This window comes from Microplitis mediator, chromosome 6, assembly GCF_029852145.1.
Source record: "Microplitis mediator isolate UGA2020A chromosome 6, iyMicMedi2.1, whole genome shotgun sequence".
Taxonomy (NCBI): Eukaryota; Metazoa; Arthropoda; class Insecta; order Hymenoptera; family Braconidae; genus Microplitis; species Microplitis mediator.
The window spans coordinates 22,637,439-22,659,490 of NC_079974.1; the positions used below are offsets into that span (position 1 = coordinate 22,637,439).

At 32.7% G+C, this 22,052-nt stretch overlaps 5 protein-coding genes across 5 annotated transcripts; 3 read left to right on the top strand and 2 right to left on the bottom strand.

Moving 5' to 3' along the window:
• Positions 1 to 172: 172 nt before the first annotated feature.
• Positions 173 to 3,844, bottom strand: LOC130670030 (uncharacterized). The gene is made up of 3 exons (XM_057473204.1): positions 3,710 to 3,844; positions 2,259 to 2,778; positions 173 to 2,176 (listed from the first exon to the last, which is right to left on the bottom strand). The coding sequence occupies exons 1-3, from the start codon at positions 3,827 to 3,829 to the stop codon at positions 882 to 884; spliced, it is 1,935 nt and encodes a 644-aa protein (XP_057329187.1). The 5' UTR covers positions 3,830 to 3,844; the 3' UTR covers positions 173 to 881.
• Positions 3,845 to 4,490: 646 nt separating this feature from the next.
• Positions 4,491 to 8,237, bottom strand: LOC130670031 (uncharacterized). The gene is made up of 3 exons (XM_057473205.1): positions 8,045 to 8,237; positions 6,854 to 7,373; positions 4,491 to 5,785 (listed from the first exon to the last, which is right to left on the bottom strand). Exons 1-3 carry the CDS (start codon positions 8,162 to 8,164, stop codon positions 4,491 to 4,493), a joined length of 1,935 nt encoding a protein of 644 aa, XP_057329188.1. The 5' UTR covers positions 8,165 to 8,237.
• Positions 8,238 to 10,132: 1,895 nt separating this feature from the next.
• LOC130669918 (histone acetyltransferase Tip60) lies at positions 10,133 to 13,959 on the top strand. Its single transcript, XM_057473069.1, has 5 exons — positions 10,133 to 10,284; positions 10,381 to 10,438; positions 10,787 to 10,855; positions 12,156 to 13,251; positions 13,693 to 13,959. The coding sequence occupies exons 1-5, from the start codon at positions 10,240 to 10,242 to the stop codon at positions 13,799 to 13,801; spliced, it is 1,377 nt and encodes a 458-aa protein (XP_057329052.1). The 5' UTR covers positions 10,133 to 10,239; the 3' UTR covers positions 13,802 to 13,959.
• A 382-nt stretch (positions 13,960 to 14,341) lies between these two features.
• LOC130669622 (uncharacterized) lies at positions 14,342 to 17,174 on the top strand. Its single transcript, XM_057472613.1, has 3 exons — positions 14,342 to 14,659; positions 14,736 to 15,240; positions 15,392 to 17,174. The coding sequence occupies exons 1-3, from the start codon at positions 14,543 to 14,545 to the stop codon at positions 16,678 to 16,680; spliced, it is 1,911 nt and encodes a 636-aa protein (XP_057328596.1). The 5' UTR covers positions 14,342 to 14,542; the 3' UTR covers positions 16,681 to 17,174.
• A 512-nt stretch (positions 17,175 to 17,686) lies between these two features.
• LOC130669661 (uncharacterized) lies at positions 17,687 to 21,718 on the top strand. Its single transcript, XM_057472679.1, has 3 exons — positions 17,687 to 17,922; positions 17,996 to 18,500; positions 19,945 to 21,718. Exons 1-3 carry the CDS (start codon positions 17,806 to 17,808, stop codon positions 21,231 to 21,233), a joined length of 1,911 nt encoding a protein of 636 aa, XP_057328662.1. The 5' UTR covers positions 17,687 to 17,805; the 3' UTR covers positions 21,234 to 21,718.
• Positions 21,719 to 22,052: the final 334 nt, after the last annotated feature.

Consider the following 22,052-nt stretch of genomic DNA (forward strand, 5'->3'; position numbering starts at 1 on the left):
ATAATACCCATATATATATTTGAACTGTCTTTGTATCTCCGACTATATTTTATCATACTTGTATATAAATATATAAATGATATGGGAGTAAATAAATAATGTGCTTCACATCACATGTATTGTTCGATAAATCGAAACTTTGTGTAATAATAACTATATTGTAAAAAAAAATATATATATATAAAATTTTTTTTTCCTGAAAAATGGACACTGTCCAACTATTGCCGTCTTTACAAAACTGTTAAATAAATTATAGTAAAACACAAAAATTATTGGATAATAATGAGGAAAAAAGTTTATTAATTTTGAGCTGTCAGTAACAAATTTTTTTTTATTTAAAATTTTTAATGTTCTCGTCATTATTTTGAACTTTTGACAGCCAAATTTTTTTTCGTTTTCATTTATTTTGAGTTGTAAAAAACAAGAGTATATCTTTTACAATAATTTTGATCGAATGTATTGTCAATTAAAATACTTACTATTTATTGTATACACATTAAGCCACTGTGATGTTACTGTTTATGTATATTGATATACATATACTGATATACATATATAAATACGTATGTCTCTTAAAATATGAATTTTTTAAAAATTAATTTTGTTCATTCAAATATTCAACATCTAATAAATTTTTATTTTACAACGAATGATAAATTAGATCCTGTCCAAAAAAAAAAAAAGAAATTTCTTGTCCCAAAAAAATTTTTCGTTTCAATCCATAATGCAAAAAATTTCTTGGGGTGTGTAAAAAATTTCTGCGTCAAGAAATCCTTTTTATCTGTGCATAGTTGTTAGAATAGTTCTATATTTATAAAGTATACTTTTTTAATGTTATTTCAAATGTCAAAGTCACACAGCGCACGCGACAGTAAAACGATTTAAATTTGTTCCGTGACAATCGCAATCCGCCAAACGATCTCCGCAATTTTTTTACTGACCATCAATTTCCTCAACTCTAATTCGCGCAAACGTCTTTTATGATAGTCATGAATTTTTTTGATAATCAGTTCAATCACAAGAATCGAAACCAGCAAAAGAACACAAAGTGCAGTACACAATAAAAAAAAATTAAAATCCTCTAGATCTAATTGGTCATTTTCTTCACGTCTCTTGATTCGATCAAGTTTTTTCTTTTTCATCAAGAACTTTCTGTAGTGATTGCGTCTTTCCAGGTAACTCGTGAAACCGGCCTCGGCCATTTTTAGGGCTGCATGATCGATCTTATATTTTAGCGGCGACGTCTTCCGAAGCGCAAAAACGTTATAGGATTTTGAAAACTCTTTGGATAGATATAGGTTGCTATCAATGTCTTTGTACAAACTCTGATCGATAATACAAGCAAGTGAAGAATTTTTCACAACCCGTTCCAGGCAGATATGATTATTACGGTCAACTTGGACATATTTTTTAAAATCACCATCTGGCCATAATTGACTGTCTTTTAATTTTACATAAACATTCATCACGTTAACATAAATAATATATTTGCCGTCACGTAGGTCTTCTAATGTGTCAACATTTTTACGCGCAGGTCTAGACAATGCTGAAGTAAGTTGTCCCTGCAACTCCGGATTGAAAAAAAATACAAATATAGCCGCGGTCACGAAAGTGATGCGCATTGACATCCTATTGATGGGAGCCGATATTCCCATGTTAAGAATCAGTGCCAAGAGATCCAAAGCAGCTAAGAAAAAGTCGAAACGGTGATTCAGAAATATCACAAAAAATATCACGGTCAGAATAACAGTCGTCTTTATTATATTGTGTTTGGTGAAGAAAATGTTGGCCACTTGCTCTAGTACCGATATTGTACTTTGTTTTTGTGTGACTATAATGAAACCACCTTCTTGGTAGAAGGCCATTGGATCTCCAAACATATATTTGTCATATTGATACAATATCTGAGGATTATGTATTACCATATCGTATGAATCATTACCAATTGGTTTCGAAAGCCCCAGAATATTATCATACATATCAAGAACCGGCGTTACATTTAAGGCCGAAAATAAATGTTCATAGAATAGACACGTATTTTCTATTAGACCGTCAAAAGCTAAAGTATTGTTGGTCTTGTCTCTTCTTTTGCTTCTAGTCATTACATGCCCTTTTATTGGATAGCCGTCTAAGAACTCGGATTTGTCGAATTTCAAGCTTTTGCAAATTTTTGCGTCTGAAAAAGAAGTTAAAATTGTATGTTCAGTGAATCTCTGATAAAGTCATTTAGAATAACTTCATTTTCATATAAATCTTACCGTTAACGAAGGGCTGTTTATACAGCGTCCATCTATCGTTTGGCTTGTCGGTGATCTGGACTGGAATCCAACGTTTCGGTGCCTGGTTCGTGTATGGGTTATAAGTGTAGATGGTCGAGTGTCCGCTGGAATTATTATGACATATGAAGAAAGACGTGATCGCATTTACTTTCCAGGCCGCTTGCAACGCTTGAGACGCGTTTCCGCACTTTTTCCCAATTATCAAATGCAGCGAGAGGACGTTCCACATAATGAACTCTTTTATGGGATACGACTGAATAGCTTTTATTGTGTCGATCGAGTCATCTGATAGAATGTACGTCGGATATGCCCGAAAATATGTGTTCGATCGTAATTTCGGATAGTATTTCGGCAGATCAGATTTCAAGTCATTATTGATCGTGATGACCGACGAGTCTATGTCCTGATTTTTACTGATTTCCGTAGTGATGTCCCTGAATTCTGGCATTACGGCGACAGGATTCATCCGATCAGCAAAACACAGTTCGATAAGTTGTTTCTGTTCAAAACCAAAACAGTCGCGTTAATTAGTTGTAATTGTATACTTCAAAACAAACAAAAATCAGCCAAATTGGAATCACAATTTTTAGTCATCATACATTTTTTATTTATTTCTTAAACAAATAATGTTAAAATTTATTTTGTCACTCTTTTTTTTTTCAGACTATTACGGTAGTTTTTACCGTTTATCAAAATCTTAAAAATTATGAAAATTCTTACTTAGTTTTGAAGAAATTGAAAATGATTATTTTTTAATTCTGTGATATAATTAACTTATACACGGAGAGAAATTTATGGTGACTATTCCTAGTACGTTTTTAAAATATCATCCCACAGCGTTATGGTAATGATTACTTGGAATTATTGGATATAAGCTAGTGTTTCAAAAAAATTGACTTTTGTTATTTCTTCAAATGGCCAGCAAATTCTTTCAGAGAATTCCAAAATAAGGACCTCATCAAAGTAAGAGTTCTTAATTTGAAGATTTACAGATCGCGGATCGTAATTTTCTATTTCCCATTTAAATAACATGGGAAAAAAAATTTTTTATGTTTTTATTTTTCTAGCTCGGCATTTGCCCTTTATATAAATCAATCCATAGCTTATTCTGGTAGAGAATTTAACGCTCTACAAAAAAGATCTCTTATCATTTTTCGATAAATCCATCCATTCGAAAGTTATTGGAGCTGGAAGTCAAATTTATAATAAATTTCCAGATCTTTTTACTTTTCCAGCAAAACTATCAGACTTATCAAAAAATATTAGAAGATCTTTTTTATAGACAATTTTATTTCCTACAAATTATTTTGTATGAAGATTTTTGAAATTTCGCATTGTTTTCTAGTTATTTCCATTTTAATGCCAAGCTCGTAAAAATAATAGTCTTCTAATCTATTCTGAGAACTTAACATTAAAATGAAAATAATTACCGTATGAATGTGGGTAATTGAGGAATCATCTAATGTTGAAGAATCGAAAATCTTGATGAGGTTGCACTCAATGATGTTTATAATAATAAAAAACACTATAATCTTATTCATCCAAGTCATTATGACTTCCCAAAATTAGTACAATATTCAAGGAAGTTGTATGTGAGCAATAGTCTAATAATTATTGATTAAACTCATTCGTAAAGTCAATAAATATAGCTCATTAAATACGCGTCTATTCTCTTTAAATTTTCAACTGTTACTAACGGAATAAAATGAACATACAAACAGTGGTTTCATTTTTGTGATAGGAAAGGATACGTGTTTGTTCGCGGTTCGACTGTTACATGTATCTGCTTTTAAATGTATGCATAAGCAGTCTTTTGCTTTCGTAGTAAGCTTTCCATTCCACACATTGTTGCATTTTTTAAAATCGATTAGAAAAAAAATATCTACCAAGTTATTTATTACACTAATATAATAAAGACGAGTCACAACTGTAGAAAAAACAATCTGAAAATCAGTTGTCCCTAAGGGTGAGTCCGAAAATTTTCTTAGGACTAAAAGAAATTACATGTCTCAAGAAATTATTTTCTTCAAAAAAATTTTCGGTTTCAATTCATGATGCAAAAAATTTATTGGGGTGAGTAAAAATTTTTTGCGTCAAGAAATCCTTTTTATCTGTGTATAGTAGTCAGAATAGTTCTATATTTATAAAGTATACTGTTTCAATGTTATTTAAAATGTCAAAGTCACACAGCGCACGCGACAGTAAAACGAATTAAATTTGTTCCGTGACAATCGCAATCCGCCAAACGATCTCCGCAATTTTTTTACTGACCATCAATTTCCTCAACTCTAATTCGCGCAAACGTCTTTTATGATAGTCATGAATTTTTTTAATAATCAATTCAATCACAAGAATCGAAACCAGCAAAAGAACACAAAGTGCAGTACACAATAAAAAGAAATTAAAATCCTCTAGATCTAATTGGTCATTTTCTTCACGTCTCTTGATTCGATCAAGTTTTTTCTTTTTCATCAAGAACTTTCTATAGTGATTGCGTCTTTCCAGGTAACTCGTGAAACCGGCCTCGGCCATTTTTAGGGCTGCGTGATCGATCTTATATTTCAGCGGCGACGTCTTCCGGAGCGCAAAAACGTTATAGGATTTTGAAAACTCTTTGGATAGATATAGATTGCTATCAATGTCTTTGTACGCACTCTGATCGATAATACAAGCGAGTGAAGAATTTTTCACAACGTGTTCCAGACAGTAATGATAACTAAAGTCAGCTAGGACATATTTTTCAAAATCGCCATCTGGCCATAATTGACTGTCTTTTAATTCATCATAAGTATTTCTCGCGTAAACATAAATTATATATTTGCCGTCTCGTAAGTCTTCTAATGTGTTAACATTTTTACGCGCAGGTCTAGACAAAGCCGAAGTAAGTTGTCCCTGCAACTCCGGATTGAAAAAAAATACAAATATAGCCGCGGTCACGAAAGTGATGCGCATCGACATTCTATCGATGGGAGCCGATATTCCCATGTTAAGAATCAGTGCCAAGAGATCTAAAGCAGCCAAGAAAAAGTCGTAACGGTGATTCAGAAAAATCATAAAAAATATCACGGTCAGAATAACAGACGTCTTTATTATATTGTGTTTGGTGAAGAAAACGTTGGCCACTTGCTCTAGTACCGATAGTGTGCTTTGTTTCTGTGTGACTATAATGAAACCACCTTCTTGGTAGAAGGCCATTGGATCTCCAAACATATATTTGTCATATTGATGCAATAACTGAGGATTATGTATCACCATATCGAATGAGTCATTAGCGATTGCTTTCGAAAGCCCTTGAATATTCTCATACTTATCAAGAACCGGAGTTACATTTAAGGCTGAAAATAGATTTTCATAGAATAGACACGTATTTTTTTTTAGATCGTCAAAAGCTAAAGTATTGTTGGTCTTGTCTTTTCTTTTACTTCTAGTCATTACGTGCCCTTTTATTGGATAGCCGTCTAAGAACTCGGATTTGTCAAATTTCAAGCTTTTGCAAATTTTTTCATCTGCAAAAAAAATGAACATTTTGTTATTGCTATGAGCTTTGATAAAATTATTTCACCCAGGTAAAAATATTTCGCCAAAAATACACTGAGAAAAAAAAAACACTATTTTCCAAACAAGAATTCCTTGGTTCAAGAAATCCGTTCAAAATATTTATTTTATTATTATTAATTATCAATTTCTTGAGAAAAGAGCATCAAGTTTATTTTTGTTATTATATGAATTTGATATTATATTATGAGTAAACAAAAGAATAGCTTTACTTGAATTAAATAAAAATTATTTCCTTCAATTCTACGAATTCTTGAGACAAAATTATATATTCTTGAAAATTATCAAGAATATATGTTTTTGTATCAAGTAAATGTTCTTAATAAAAGTATTTTTTTTTCTCAGTGTACTCCAAAAACACTGAAAAAAATAATCACTAGCTGCTACTGATTATTTTCTTTAGCAGCTAGCGATTTTTAATCGTTAAGCTGCAAGCGATTTTTTCGCCAGTAGCTAGTACGGTGTAGATAGGGGAACCTGGGGCACGAGGGCCCCCAAAAAAAAGTTTTTTTTATGCTTTTACAATTTTTTTTTCGAGTGATCCATTGTGCCTCACATATCGCAGATCAACTTAAAATATCTTTAAAACATCAGAGGTATCATGATTTGACCAAAAATCAAAAAAAAAATTTTTACCAAATTTTTGAGGGGGGCCTTCGTGCCCCAGGTTCCCCTCCCTACATCGTACTAGCTACTAGCGAAAAAATCGCTTCCAGCAAGTGATTTTTAATCACTACCTGCTAGCGAAGTAATCGTTTGCAGCTAACGATTTTTAATCGCTAGCAGCTAGCGATTATTTTTTTCAGTGTAAAAGGCAGAAAAGACGAAATCCGGCTGAAATTACTTCGAAACCACAAAATTTTGGTAGAGCTCGAAATTTGGCCGATAAATTGACTCGAAAACTGGCAACGAAAAATTTCTAAGTTTCGGCCAAATTTTTTAACTTTCCGCCCGAGAAAAAATTTCATTATTATTTTGATTTGAAATTTTTTTAATAGAGAATTTCAAATAAATCTCACCGTTAACGAAGGGCTGTTTGTACAGCGTCCATCTATCGTTTGGCTTGTCGGTGATCTGGACTGGAGTCCAACGTTTCGGTGCCCGGTTCGTGTATGGATTATAAGTGTAGATGGTCGAGTGTCCGCTGGAATTATTATGACATATGAAGAAAGACGTGATCGCATTTACTTTCCAGGCCGCTTGCAACGCTTGAGACGCGTTCCCGCACTTTTTCCCAATTATCAAATGCAGCGAGAGGACGTTCCACATAATGGACTCTTTTATGGGATACGACTGAATAGCTTTTATTGTGTCGATCGAGTCATCTGATAGAATGTACGTTGGATAGGCCCGAAAATATGTGTTCGATCGTAATTTCGGATAGTATTTCGGCAGATCAGATTTCAAGTCACTATTGATCATGATGACTGACGAGTCTATGTCCTCATTTTTACTGATTTCCGTAGTGATGTCACTGAATTCTGGCATTACGGCGACAGGATTCATCCGGTCAGCAAAACACAGTTCGATAAGTTGTTTCTGTTCAAAATCAATAATGACGTAAATTAATTAAAAATTTATTTTATAAAATAAAGAGACACGCGGCAGGACGGTCACTTAATTTTTGGTTCAATCACCAGCTTGAAAAAAAAATTTTTTGAGTGACCGGTTCACGTTTTTTTTCCTATAGGGGAAGGGGGGGGGGGCAAAACGGGATACTTAACGAAAAATTTAGTTTTTAGGAACATACATATCGTAAATTGGCTTCATTTTGATTCTATTTGAAATAGATATAACGAATTTTAGACTGCCATCAGAAAAAAAAATTTTATTTCCTGCGGGCAAAATGGGATACCCTAAAAAAAAGTAAATTTTTTTTTTTTTTTCAAGTGAATAAAATTGATGTAATAATGTCTTTCTAAATTGATGTAAGTAATAAAATTTACTCTCAACATATTTTTAAAGAAGTTTTTCCTTGTTATTTCTTTTCAAAATTTGAAATTGCCGCCAATATTATACTTTCCGCAAAAAATATAAAAATGTTTTTTTTTAGCTTTTAATAGTGTAAAATGATACTAGATGTCATTTTTGACCATTTTCGAAAGTTTTTCGAGAAAAAAAAATTTTGAAGAAATTTTGAGGGTATCCCATTTTGCCGGCCTATCCTGTTTTGCCCCTCCTTCCCCTACATCAGAAAAAATATATCTTACTGTATGAGTGTGGATAATCGGAAGACTATCGAATGTTGAAGAATCGAAAATCTTGATGTTGTAGCAGTCGATGACACTCACAAATAAAAAACACAAAATAATCTCCTTAGTCCACGACATTATTTATTTTATTTAAAGTTATCTAATTATTATTTTTTTTTTACAAATTGTCGAGTAAAATCGATAAATGGATGCTCGTCCTGACACGTCTGGTTAGTGGAACTTGACACTCGTGACTATGACAGTGTAACAATAAACTTGAGTGTCCATTTGATAGCTTTTGTTGTTAAGGATACGTGTCTATTTGCAAGAGGATGTACTCGATGTACGTGTCACTTTTCCGCCAATTATCGAGAAGTGCATCACACACATGAGAATCGCATACATTTGCACGGTTGTCATGGCAAAAAAAATGTAAACTCTCATATCTGAGATCGCGAAAACTTATCAGAGTTCACCAGGAGAAGGCGGAAATGTAAAGAATTCAAATTTCTTATACGCTAAAAATTATTAGACCCAAAATTATTTTTGAAAAAGTATTTGATGTTTAATCTTATGATTCAATTCGAAACTTCTTTCATTTTTTATTTCAATTACTCATATTTATTTCTGCTCGAACCCATGCGTCTCACTAAAAATAATCGTGAACAAAAATTTACAAGTTACTCATTTTTTGAAATATTTTTGGTTGTTTGAATTTAACGGGCCAAAAACTTTAATATCTATTGGTTTCCATCCCTATTCAAAATTTCCCATAAAATCCATACACCATGGGTCAAAAACTGCTTAAAAAACCATTGGATTTGCATTGGTTTCTATACGAATTCTGACCCATTGAGTGGATTCTACACAGAAAAAAAGTATGTCTTGGCGCGAAAAATTTTTTCTCGCTCCAAGAAAATTTTTAATTGACTTAAGAAATTTTTCGCATTATGAATTGAAAACAAAAATTTTCTTAGGGTAACAAAGAATTTTTTGAGGTAAGAAAAAATTTCCTTGAGCCAAGAAATTATTTCTAAGAAAAGAAATTATTTCCTAAGAAAAATTTTGTTTTCATTTTTTTAAGCAAAATTTTTCTTGCGCCAAGAAATCCTTTTTTTCTGTGTATAGGAACTTTTGAAAAGATTTTTAAAAATTAAAAACATTTCTTCTAAGGCTGATATTTTTTTAAACGATGGCGATAACAATCATAATTTTTAAATATTCAATTAGTCTTATCACGCACATCGGTTGTAAATTTTTTTAGTGAGTGCGCTTACTAACATCTGGACATCCTGCGCGACGGACATCGCAGGATTTTTTTAAATTTCTTTTTTTCCGATCATCATTTTTAAAAAAGGTAATTTAAAATTTATGACCCCAAGGGCGGGGTCAGTTAGAGGAAAGCCAATCATTGGAGGTTATATTTCTGCGCTTCGCATTGGTGAGTTAAACAATAATGGAGAAATTACTTAAAATGGAAGAAAATCACAGTGTCCGATAGTAGACAAATCAGATTATAAGACACTGCAGCAATTTGATGTCAAGTTGGCCGCAAAAAGTTTCATTTTCAAAAGTTGACCGCAACTTGTTAACAGCAAAAGCTAAAAGTTCGACAACTTGTCATCAACTTGGTACACCAACTTTCCGATCAGAAACTCTGGTTATCAGGAAAACTATTCAAATTTCAATAGAAAGTTGAATATCTTTTTCATCGACAGACAGTATTACCCAACAAATTTCCATCTATATCGTCTGTGATATTCTACTCTGATAGCCACCCTAATTAAAACTTATAGTAATTAACATCTAAACTACTACTATAAAAATCACAGGCATCAAAATATTTTCTCCTTTTAAATGTCAAAATAAAATCGTCTCAGAAAAAAATTTAAAAAGTGGATGTCAACTTGAAAAACTTCTTATCATCACTTCTAAATTATTTATTAAAAAAACCTCCTAATTTTCTATGGCTGTCATTTTTAACTCGACTTAAAATTTAAATTTTCAAATAATATTTTTCCCGCGCTTATTAAAATTCAAATAATCCTCGACTTTCCCGCTTCTGCCTTGAGCGCGCTGCCTTACCCACTCAGCCAGTGGTCTCTCCATCTCAGCTCTAGTATTCAAAATCAACGCGTCAAAACAACAGCTCTAAAACATTACAACAATATTACTATAATTTTACACTTATTTACATCCAATAATTAATTAAAATGATCGGTGACAATGAGGACTGTCATTCGTTATGTGACTCAGTGGTAACTAGAAAAATTTACCCTACAAAAATAATTAATTACCATTAAATATTTAGTAAAAAATCATTTAAACCCTCAATCATAACCTATTTTTTACAGAATTTACTTGAAGAAGGCTGTCGTTTGCCGGTTCGCATGCACAGTACCAATGATTGGAGTAAGTTATAATTAATTGTCATTAATTAATGGATTTTAATTACTCAATTTTATTTTGACACTTCAAATCAAAGTCCGTCAACACTCGACCCAATCGCCCGACTACAATTTTTTTGTTTGTTTTTTTCAAAATTACTGCCGTTAATTAAATAATTAATTAATTAATCAACCAATTAACTGTCGCAATTAGTGTCTATTTTAATTAAAAATTATTCGTTAAATTTTTTTTATATTAATGACACGATTTTTTGACAGCAACTGAATTTTGAGGTTATCGTACTCAGACTTTTTTTTTTAATTAATTGACAGGTGTTATTATTAATTATTAATTATGTTATTTTCGTTTCAGCATTGGCGGAATTAATAAGTGTAAAAGAAGTAATGGGGGTTAAATATTATTATGTACATTACGTTGATTGTAAGTATAAATTTTAATTTTAAATTTATTTGTTTATTTTAAATGATTCAGAAGTTAGCCGACGTCTAATAATTTTTTGATTTTTTTTTTGAACGATAAATTATGAAAAAAAAAATATTTTAAAAAATTGCACCTATAGATTTTTTAATTTTCTACATGTGCATTTTTTTAGTTTTTCGTTTTTTTTTGTAATTTATTTGGGGACCCGGTATGAATAACTCTGTCTATAATAACTCTGGTAAAAACAACTCCGTACAAAAACAACTCCGGCGAAAACAACTCTATACAAAAACAACTCGGTACAAAAATAGATTTTCTACTTTCAAGTATAGGCATTACGAGAGAAAATTAGTATGTATGATTAAGGCTTGCTCAATCTTGCATGAGGCCCAGACATCTTCAGACAAAATATCCCCGGACAAAATATCAATCTGGATTGGATATACACAAAACATTTGAAAAATGGGCACAGTTCTATTTTAAGCGTCTATAGTGTACCGAGTCGTTTCGACTGGAGTTGTTTTGTCCAGAGTTGTCATTGTTCGAGTCATTTTGTCTGAGTTATTTTGCCCTAGAGCAATTTATTTGTCACACGGAAAAAAATGATTGACAATAATTGTAGTTCAACTTTTAATTATTTATGTTTTGTTCAATAAATAATGTCGTTTCAGTTAGTAAAACTATGATTTTAATGTTTAAACTGCTATAATTAACAGTTAATCGTTGACATATACTGCTTGACTATTTGAAATTACTACTTAAACCTGAAAAAACTAGAAGACACTTGTCAAAAAAATGCATCTGTTATTAATTTCTTACGTTCTACTCAGTAATATTTACTGAGATTCGGTCTAGGCGCGCTGTGACGAGAATCAGTAATATTTAATAACAATTTTTTTCCGTGCAAAAAAAAATCCGAAAATTTTTAATTGTCTGCTAACTTCTGAATGATAATTTTAAAATGAGTGGGAATGCAGCTGACGTCAATTTTAAAATAAATAAAAATGAAAAAAATCCGTATTCAAAAAATTTGAAAATTCCCAAGCGGCATAAAATAAAATTGTTGAGTTTAAGTTAACAATTGGTTAACGTAAATTCATGATAACAAATTGTCGTTTTAAATTTAACATTAAGTCAACAAGTTTTTTTTCTACCGCTTAGGTGAGAACGTGAATTTTTTTAGTTTTCATATTTTTAATTATCTAATTCGTTTATTTGTAATTTGAAACTCGTCTCGTCTGCTACATTCACACTCAGGATTTTAAAAACAATTTTATTGACAAAAAAAAAATTTCAACAGTCAACAAAAGATTGGACGAATGGGTAACGGAAGACTGCCTGGACACCCGCAAAGTTCAGTATCCGCATCGCGACGGAGCGACGGCCCCAGGAACCGGATGCGCGACGCCAAAAAAACACAGTCGGCCCCCAAGTCCCAGCAGCATAATCGCCGAGCCGGTTAACGGCTCCGCGGTCCTCCAGGCGGCTCTACAAAAGCGGATATCCCGCAAACGGAAGGGGACCTTCCTCGACAATGAAGACTCCCAGGAAGCGACGACCCCCGTGGGGGCCCAACCCACCGTGGCGGGTCCGCGACCCACCGGCTCCATGGTGACCCACCACCACGACGACGTGGTCACGAGGATGAAAAATATCGAACTGATAGAACTGGGCCGGCACCGGATAAAGCCCTGGTACTTCAGTCCCTACCCCGAGGCGATGGTCAACTTGCCCTGCATTTATATCTGCGAGTTTTGTCTCAAGTACCGGAAAAGCCGCAAGTGTCTCGAGCGGCATCTAGTCAAGTGCAATTTACGACACCCGCCTGGTAACGAAATTTACCGGAAGGGCTCGATATCTTTTTTCGAAATCGACGGCCGGAAGAACAAAAATTACGCGCAGAATTTGTGTCTGCTCGCAAAATTATTTCTAGACCACAAAACTCTTTACTACGACACTGACCCCTTTCTGTTCTACGTGATGACGGACTTTGACAGCAGGGGGTTCCACATCGTGGGCTACTTCTCCAAGGAGAAGGAGTCCACGGAAGACTACAACGTCGCTTGTATTTTAACGTTACCGCCGTACCAGCGCAAAGGTTACGGCAAGCTGCTGATCGAATTTTCCTACGAGCTATCGAAATTTGAAGGCAAGACCGGCTCCCCGGAAAAACCGCTCTCGGATCTGGGGTTACTCTCCTACAGGAGCTACTGGGCGCACACTATTTTAGATATTCTGATAAACGTCAAGCCGCTTGTGGACAACGAGAAAGCCCAGATTACTATCAATGAAATTTGCGAGCTCACTGCCATCAAGAAGGAAGACGTCATCTCGACGCTGCAGCACTTAAACCTTATTAACTATTACAAGGGTCAGTACATCGTTACGCTTAATAAGTAAGTTTTTTTTTAATGGAAAATTTTATTTAGAAAAATTGACAGCTTTTGAAATTAGAAAAATTTCATTTTTTTTTTTAATTGAAGGGTTGAAATGAACATCGAAATTTTTTTTACAATGCAAGGGATCAAAATTCCCATAGAGTTTCAAATAAAATTTTCAAATCTAAAATTAGATGAAAATTTTTTTTTTAAATGTGATATTGAAATTAGTGGACGTCTGCTAGTTTTTGGATTTATTTTAATACGATAAAAAAAAAAAAAAAAAATATTTCAGAAAAATGCAGAGATAATTTTTTTTATTTTCTACATGTGCATTTTTTTAGTTTTTTTTTTTTTTAATTATTTACTATTGCAAATACATTGACCCCAATTTCAAAAGCTAATAATTTAAAAAAAAATAATGAATAAGACTAATTAAAAATTTTTTAATTTTGCTAGTGTCATAATGGACCAGCACACAGCGGCTATGGAGAAGCGATCGATCAGGATAGACTCCAGATGCCTGAACTGGCAGCCCAAAGACTGGAGTGTCCGCGCCAAGTGGTGAATAATCAGCGACAATAAGTTTCAATTAACGAGACTCATCAGCGGCTTATTTCGTTTTTTAAATTACCCATATTGTACATAAATGTAATTTTATAAATTCTAAACAGAACATGTCTAATGAATCCAATAATAGAATTTAAAAATTTTATAATTAAATAACATGAGCATTCATTTCTTCACTTGTTATTCCTTCCACTTAACCTAAGAAAAAGTATATAAGAAAAGTGGCCATTGTTACGGTGTGATAAAAGTACTATGCACTCAATGAAAAATAAATTTTATGTTCTTGGGTCTTTTACAAATTATTTTATTCAAATTTTTTGAGTCTCCAAAACTGGCCCAGAAGTGACCAAAAACAGTACCTCTACCCTGTATTTTCCCAATGGATAAATTTAAGTTAAAAAAAAAAGATCAATAAATATTTATATACAAACGGGTTTTGTGGGAAGCATCAATGTTCACAAGTGGAAATTTATTGTAAAGGTGTGAGTGCATGTGCACTTAATTAGATGGTAACACATGTAGCACTCGAACCGCGGATGGACACGTATCCTTTGCAATTACACAAGTGGGAATCGTTTGTTTATTGATATTCCTGCGTTAGTGACGAGGCTCAATCCCTAGAGTATAGTCGCGTATTTCGCGTGCATCCTTTTATTGGTTTTACTCAATAGTACAATGAATAATTATTGCTTCGGAGTAACAATTAACTAAAATACTTTAATAATTTTGAAAAGTCATAATGAATTTAACGAAATATTTTTTTTTGTGTTCATTGTATGTGTGCGTCGTTGTGTGCGACATAATGAAGGTCAATTTTTCAGGATCAAAAGATCGTTCGATTTCTCACATTCATACGGTAAGTTAACAAACGATTATTTTTTATAAAAAAAATATTCAAGTAATCAATTGACTAATTTATTTATTTTATACAGGGACAATTACTAGAATTATGTTTTCCTGATCAGATGAGTCAAGTTGCGATTACGCCCGATTTGACTGATATTATTTACCAAATCAAACAGAGCGATCAACCATTCAGTTCTGTTTTTATATTTGATCACATTGAAATTCCAAGTATGAGAAATAACTACTTTCAGAAAAATTACGATGCATACATTTCATGTCAGTGCTACATTTTTTCGGTTAATTCACTTTATACACTTGGAAAGGACATTTTTCGATCATATTTTTGGAATAGCAAAAATTTAGTATTAATAGTCGGGGATCAGTGCAGCGATGCATTGAAGGCACTAAAATGGCTGTGGGAAGGTCAGGCTATCAAATCATATTTCCTGTGCCCCGATGAATTCAACAACAATACAGACATTTATATGTTCAACCCTTACGGAGATAGGGCGCCAAAGCTCTGGAGCAAAGTTGAGACAACAGACCGACCATATGATCAGTGGACAGTCTATAAAATGCCATTTGTTAATGGTAAGATAATTTATACTTATTGTTCAGTGAAATTTTATAAAAAATGTAAAACTATTGATGCGTGTTAAAAGATATTGTTAAAATTTCTATAAACTAGTGTGTATCTATTATAGAAATATCTTTAATAGTTTGAATCTTTTCTACTTTCCAGATCAGAATATATGTTCCAGCTTAACTTATGACAAAACGGAGATTTTAGATGGCTACCAACTTCAAGTTACGGGTTTCGAGTGGTTGAACGTCGACAAAATAAATTTTAATGAATATGAAAGATCCAACACATTCGATGTGTTTTTGAAAAAAACAATTCTTTTCTACAAGAATCTATTCTCAGCGATGAATGTCACCCCTATCGCTTTCAATGAAAATGTAATAGATTTTGAGTTGATGAGTGTAGGGGATCCGCTAGTACTCGAATTCGTTTTTTCCGGCCAAACCATTTTTCCTTTTTATGAACAAAGTGGTTACGTTATACTCACACAAAAACAAAGTTTGATACCGACATTTAGCCAAGTAGCCGACGAATTTTTTACTTATCAGAATATAGTAATGTCGTCCGTGGTTTTGGTAATACTATTCATCATAATTCTGTTCAATCACAAGTTCCATTTCGGTGGAGCTGCTTTAGATCTCTTGTCATTTCTATTGAACATGGGATTAACGACTCCTATAAATCGGTTATGGATGCGGATTACTTTCTTGAGTGCAACTTTATTTGTTCTCATTTTTAATCCGGCGTTGCAGGGGCTACTGACTTCAGTATTGACCCGACCAGAGTACAGAAATGTCCAAACCCTAAAAGATCTTCGGGACAATAATTACCACGTCTACTGGTCTACGATCTATGAGTATAATATAATACTCGATAGTCAGCTATGGGATGAAGATTCTTTGAATAAATATGTCCACATGATGTATCTGGGAGAACAAGATTATTGCATAAAGAACGTTAGAAGTAATTCTTCTATGGCTTGTGTAATTGACTTTGACTCACTTGAAGCTACGAACTTAGACTTACATATTTCGAAAGAGTTTTCTCATAAAATTCATGTATTTGCAAATCCTATCAACTGGGGACTCGATAAAAAAGCTCAAAAATTAGCGATGAAGTTGTTTGAAAGTGGTTTTTCGGATTATGCTCAAAAGCGTAATTTATATAGAATTTTGATGAAAAGGAAAATCAAAATGGATAAAATTAAAGCATTACGAGATTATGAGCAATTGAATCTCGAAGAGTCTGCGTTAGTCTACATTGCGATGACACTGGCCGCAGCCTGGGCATTCCTTGTTTTGGGTGTCGAAATTCTGTTTAAAAAAATAGAAACATTTTTTGAGAAACGTTCACGAGAGGCAAAAATGAGAAAATTGGAGATTCGATGGAGAATCGCGTCTACCGTCAGGAAAATAGCCATTCTCTCTCAAGAAGTAATCGACGTTTAGGCAAAAAAAACAATTTTTAATTATTATCGAACTTTGAATTCTTAAAAATATTATTTGATAAAGTGTAATAGTGTAAACCATTGTATTTTTGGAAGAGATATCAGGGCAAAATACGACGTTATTTAAAAGGAAAGAAAAATTTTATTATTTCATTAGAGAGGTGAGCAACTTTTTCTGATCATGTGCACAAATAAGTAAACGGTTTTGAATAAAAACAAGTTTTTATTTCCTAACCGAAGGCAATTTTGCCCTGATATTTTAACCATATAATTGCTGTTTGAAAAATTCAATACTTTTGATATGATTAGATGTGTTCTAGTGATAATTAAATAATTAATACTCTCACGCAATAACTCATCCGTAACATTTCTGCAGGATTGCTTCGATGTATTGATTGCTTTTAATCCAGTTTAGATTCATTTTCGAGACTAAATGTAATTAACGGTTAATAATAAATTTTCGATGTATTGTCCATTAAATAAATAACTTGAGTGAAAACCATTTAAAACTGTTATATTTTAGACTTACAAACCTTTTGCCTCATATTAATTATTGATTTCTTCATGACTGCAGTTCTTCCATTAATCGGCCGAGGACAGGTAATACAATATATTCGTATACTTCGGAAGTATGAACTTATATACGTTCTGTTTTCTATTCATCTAGATTACTGAATTTCTTACTTTTTCTAAATAGAATTTAAGGTATCAAAAGACTTTGAATATAATTCGAAGATATCTACCATTTATTATTTATTCGAGTACAGATCAGAGCTTCACAAAATGCAAAGGTCAGTAAATATTTTTCTGCAAATCGATTTTACGGAAAGTCACAGTGTTCAGGAGTGGAAATTCAATGTAAAGGTATAATGAGTGCATGTGCACTTAATTAGATGACAACATATGTAGCACTCGAACCGCGGATGGACACGTATCCTTTGCAATGACACAAGTGGGAATCGTTTGTTTATTGATATTCCTGCGTTAGTGACGAGGCTCAATTCCAAGAGCACAGTCGCGTTTTTCACGAGCATCCACTTATTGATTTTACTCAACAGTCCAATAAATATTTATTGCACTTAAGCAAAAATTTACTAAAATATTTTAATAATTTTGAATAGTTATAATGAATTTGACGAAATATATTATTTTGTGTTTATTGTATGTGTGCGTCGTTGTGTGCAACAAAATGAAGATCAATTCTTCAAGATCAACTAATCCTCCGATTTCCCACATTCATACGGTAAATTAGCAAAGATTAATTTTCATAAATAATATTCAAGTGGTCAATTGATTAATTTATTTATTTTACACAGCCACAATTACTGGAATTATGTTTTCCTGATCAGATGAGTCATGTTGCGATTACGCCTGATTTGACTGATATTATTTATCAAATCAAACAGAGCGATCAACCATTCAGTTCTGTTTTTATATTTGATCACATTGAGATTTCACGACTAAGGAATAACTTCTTTCAGAAAAATTACGATGAATATATTTCATGTCAGTGCTACATTTTTTCTGTGAATTCACTAAATACACTTGGAAAGGATATTTTTTATTCACCTTATTGGGATAACGAAAAATTAATGTTAATAGTCGGGAACCAGTGCAGCGATGCATTGAAGGCACTAAAATGGCTATGGGAAGATCAGGCTATCAAATCATATTTCCTGTGCCCCGATGAATTCAACAACAATACAGACATCTATATGTTTAATCCTTACGGTGATAGGGCGCCAAAGCTCTGGAGCAAAGTTGAGGCATCAGACCGACCATATGATCAGTGGACAGTCTACAAAATGCAATTTGTTAACGGTAAGACAATTTTTACTTATGGTTTAGAGAACACAACTTTGAAATTTTATTGAAAATGTAAAACTATTCTCTGATAGTGAGACTTTCTGGTCAAAAAGTTGGTGTCAATTGGTTGCGATCAAGTTGACGGAAAGTTGCTAACAACTTCAGTCTTCGTAACTGTTGACTACAAGTTGTAAGCAACTTTCCGTCAACTAATGGAATGCCAACTTTTTCATTTTTTTTTTAAATTTTATTGTGTAACTTTTTATTAACTACCGTACACTCCCTCCCGATGAAAAAAGGTTTTATACAATTATATATAGACTAGGGGAGGGTGGGGCCGAGCGGCCCCCCTAAGCCAATTATTATTTTTTGTGGCTTTCAACCATAGGATCACTTAACTTTTGTCCTATTTCGAACAAATTTATGGACATTTTGCCAAAATTCTGAAAAAATTTTTTTTTTTTGTGGGGCAGAGCGGCCCCCCTCCAAAAAGTGATAAAAAATTTTTTTTTTCGTTTTTTTTTTTTTTAAATTGTTTTCATCATTAAAAATGTATTTCTTTCTCTTGACAACTATTTTTGGTTTTATAGTACTCGAAAAAAATTTTTTAAAGCGTAAAAAATCGTTCACTCTCGATTACCTTAATTACTAATTGTTATTTAATAAAAAAAAAAATAAATTCTATAATTTTACTTTATTTCAAAAATTTATCAACTAAAAAAAAAAATTTAATTTTTATCAATTTTTAGAGACCAAATTTGCCTCTTACATAAAGAAACGGCCGAAAAATATGAAAAAATAATTTTTTCGGAAGTTTCGGCTGGTCCATTTTGCCCCAAATGTCATGCGTAGGGGTAAAAATGCGCAAACATATCGGATTTATAGTAATTAGTCGAAAAAAAAAAAATTTTTTTTTTGGTCAAAATTTCAGGGGGGCCGCTCTGCCCCACCCTCCCCTATATATAATTGGATAGAGAAAATGGCCCGATCCAATTGTATAGAAATTGTATACGATTCTATACAAAATGTACACAATTCTATATAATTTATATAAAATTGTATATAATTATATAATTTTTATATAGTTTCATACAATTGGATCGGGCCATTTTTTCTATATAATTTTATAAAATCTTTTTTCATCAGGAGTATCAAAAAATCCCCATAGAATCCAATCGAATTCGACAAAAACCGCATAGAACACAATACAGTCTATAGGATTCGATGCGGTTTTTGTCGCATTTGAGTGGATTCTATGGGAATTTTCGGATAGGGCTGATAGAAGGATTTCATAGCATTTAAAAATATTTCTTAGTGTTTAAGAAATCCTTCTATCGGTGTATCTACTAGAGAAGATATCTATAAAAGTTTTAGTGGTTGAAAATTTTCTTAAGCGCCAATTAGTGAGGATGTCAAGTTGAACATTCATTAAATAATTTTAATCTTTTATACTTTCCAGATCAGAGTATATGTTCCAGTTTAACTTATGACAAAACGGAGATTTTAGATGGTTATCAAATTCCGATTTTGGATTTCGAGATGATGAACTTCGACAAAATAAATTTAAATGAATATGACAGATCCAATACATCCGATATGTACTTGAAAAAAACACTTCTTTTCTACAAGAATCTATTCTCAGCTATGAATGTTACCCCTATTGCTGACAATGAAAATGTAACAGATTTTGACGGGATAAATTTAGGGGATCCACTAGTACTCGGATTCATTCCTGATACGCTGATCTTTTTTCCTTTTTATGAACAAAGTGGTTACGTTATACTCACACAAAAACAAAGTTTGATACCGACATTCAGCCAAGTAGCCGACGAATTTTTTACTTATCAAAATATAGTAATGTCGTCCATTGTTTTGGTAATACTATTCATCATAATTCTGTTTAATCACAAGTTCCATTTCGGTGGAGCTGCTTTAGATCTCTTGTCATTTCTATTGAATATGGGATTAACGACTCCTATAAATCGGTTATGGATGCGAATTACTTTCTTGAGTGCAACTTTATTTGTTCTCATTTTTAATCCGGCGTTGCAGGGGCTACTGACTTCAGTATTGACTCGACCAGAGTATAGAAACGTCCAAACACTAAAAGATCTTCGGGACAATAATTACCACGTCTACTGGTCTACGATCTATGAGTATAATGTAATACTTGACAGTCAGCTATGGGATGAAGATTCTTTGAATAAATATGTCCACGTGATGTACCCGGGAGAACGAGATTATTGCATGAAGAACGTTAGAAAAAATTCTTCTATGGCTTGTGTAATTGACTTTGACTCGCTTGAAGCTACAAACTTAGACTTACATATTTCGACAGAGTTTTCTCATAAACTTCATATATTTATAAGTCCTATGAACTGGGCACTCAATGAAAAAGCTCAAAAAATAGCGATGAAGTTGTTTGAAAGTGGTTTTTCAGATCATGTTCAAAAGCGTAATTTATATAGAATTTTGATGAAAAGGAAAATCAAAATGGATAAAATTAAAGCATTACGAGATTATGAGCAATTGAATCTCCAAGATTCTGCGTTAGTCTACATTGCAATGACACTGGCTGCAGCCTGGGCATTCCTTGTTTTGGGTGTCGAAATTTTGTTTAAAAAAATAGAAACATTCTTTGAGAAACGTTCACGAGAGGCGGAAATGAGAAAATTGAAGATTCGAAGGAGAATCGCGTCGACCGTCAGGAAAATAGCCATTCTCTCTCAAGAAGTAATCGAAGTTTAAGCAAAAGAATAACTTTTAATTATTGTCGAATTTTGAATTCTTAAAAATATTATTTGATAAAGTGTGATAGTGTAAACCATTGTATTGTTGGAAGAGATATCAGGGCAAAATCGGCCATTATTCAAAAGAAAAGAAAAACTTGTTTATTTAATTAGGAAAAGGGTGAGCAACTTTCCCTGATCACGTGCCCATAAGTAAACGGTTTTGAATAAAAACAAGTTTTTATTTCCTAACCGAAGGCAATTTTGCCCTGATATTTTAACCATATAATTGCTGTTTGAAAAATTCAATACTTTTGATATGATTAGATGTGTTCTAGTGATAATTAAATAATTAATACTCTCACGCAATAACTCATCCGTAACATTTCTGCAGGATTGCTTCGATGTATTGATTGCTTTTAATCCAGTTTAAATTCATTTTCGAGACTAAATAATTATTTACGGTTAATAATAAATTTTTGATGTATTGTCCATTAAATAAATAATTTGAGTGAAAACTATATAAAATTATTATATTTTAGACTTAAAAACCTTTTGCTTCATATTAATTATTGATTTCTTCATGACTGCAGTTCTTCCATTAATCGGCCGAGGACAGGTAATACAATATATTCGTATACTTCGGAAGTATGAACTTAAATATATTCTGTTTTCTATTCATCTAGATTATTGAATTTCTTTCTTTTTCTAAATAGAATTCAAGGTAACTTAAGACTTTGAATATAATTCGAAGAGATCTACCATTTATTATTTATTCGAGTACAGATCAGAGCTTCACAAAATGCGAAGGTCAGTAAATATTGTTCTGCAAATCGAT

Coding starts and splice junctions, on each gene's coding strand:
- LOC130670030 (XM_057473204.1), bottom strand. CDS start 3,829: ATGACTTGGATGAATAAGATTATAGTGTTTTTTATTATTATAAACATC. Junction 2,779..3,709: donor CAATTACCCACATTCATACG/GTAATTATTTTC, acceptor GGTTTTGAACAG/AAACAACTTATCGAACTGTG. Junction 2,177..2,258: donor TAAACAGCCCTTCGTTAACG/GTAAGATTTATA, acceptor CTTCTTTTTCAG/ACGCAAAAATTTGCAAAAGC.
- LOC130670031 (XM_057473205.1), bottom strand. CDS start 8,164: ATGTCGTGGACTAAGGAGATTATTTTGTGTTTTTTATTTGTGAGTGTC. Junction 7,374..8,044: donor CGATTATCCACACTCATACA/GTAAGATATATT, acceptor GATTTTGAACAG/AAACAACTTATCGAACTGTG. Junction 5,786..6,853: donor CAAACAGCCCTTCGTTAACG/GTGAGATTTATT, acceptor TTTTTTTTGCAG/ATGAAAAAATTTGCAAAAGC.
- LOC130669661 (XM_057472679.1), top strand. CDS start 17,806: ATGAATTTGACGAAATATATTATTTTGTGTTTATTGTATGTGTGCGTC. Junction 17,923..17,995: donor CGATTTCCCACATTCATACG/GTAAATTAGCAA, acceptor TATTTTACACAG/CCACAATTACTGGAATTATG. Junction 18,501..19,944: donor CAAAATGCAATTTGTTAACG/GTAAGACAATTT, acceptor TATACTTTCCAG/ATCAGAGTATATGTTCCAGT.
- LOC130669622 (XM_057472613.1), top strand. CDS start 14,543: ATGAATTTAACGAAATATTTTTTTTTGTGTTCATTGTATGTGTGCGTC. Junction 14,660..14,735: donor CGATTTCTCACATTCATACG/GTAAGTTAACAA, acceptor TATTTTATACAG/GGACAATTACTAGAATTATG. Junction 15,241..15,391: donor TAAAATGCCATTTGTTAATG/GTAAGATAATTT, acceptor TCTACTTTCCAG/ATCAGAATATATGTTCCAGC.
- LOC130669918 (XM_057473069.1), top strand. CDS start 10,240: ATGATCGGTGACAATGAGGACTGTCATTCGTTATGTGACTCAGTG. Junction 10,439..10,786: donor GCACAGTACCAATGATTGGA/GTAAGTTATAAT, acceptor TTTTCGTTTCAG/CATTGGCGGAATTAATAAGT. Junction 13,252..13,692: donor TACATCGTTACGCTTAATAA/GTAAGTTTTTTT, acceptor TAATTTTGCTAG/TGTCATAATGGACCAGCACA.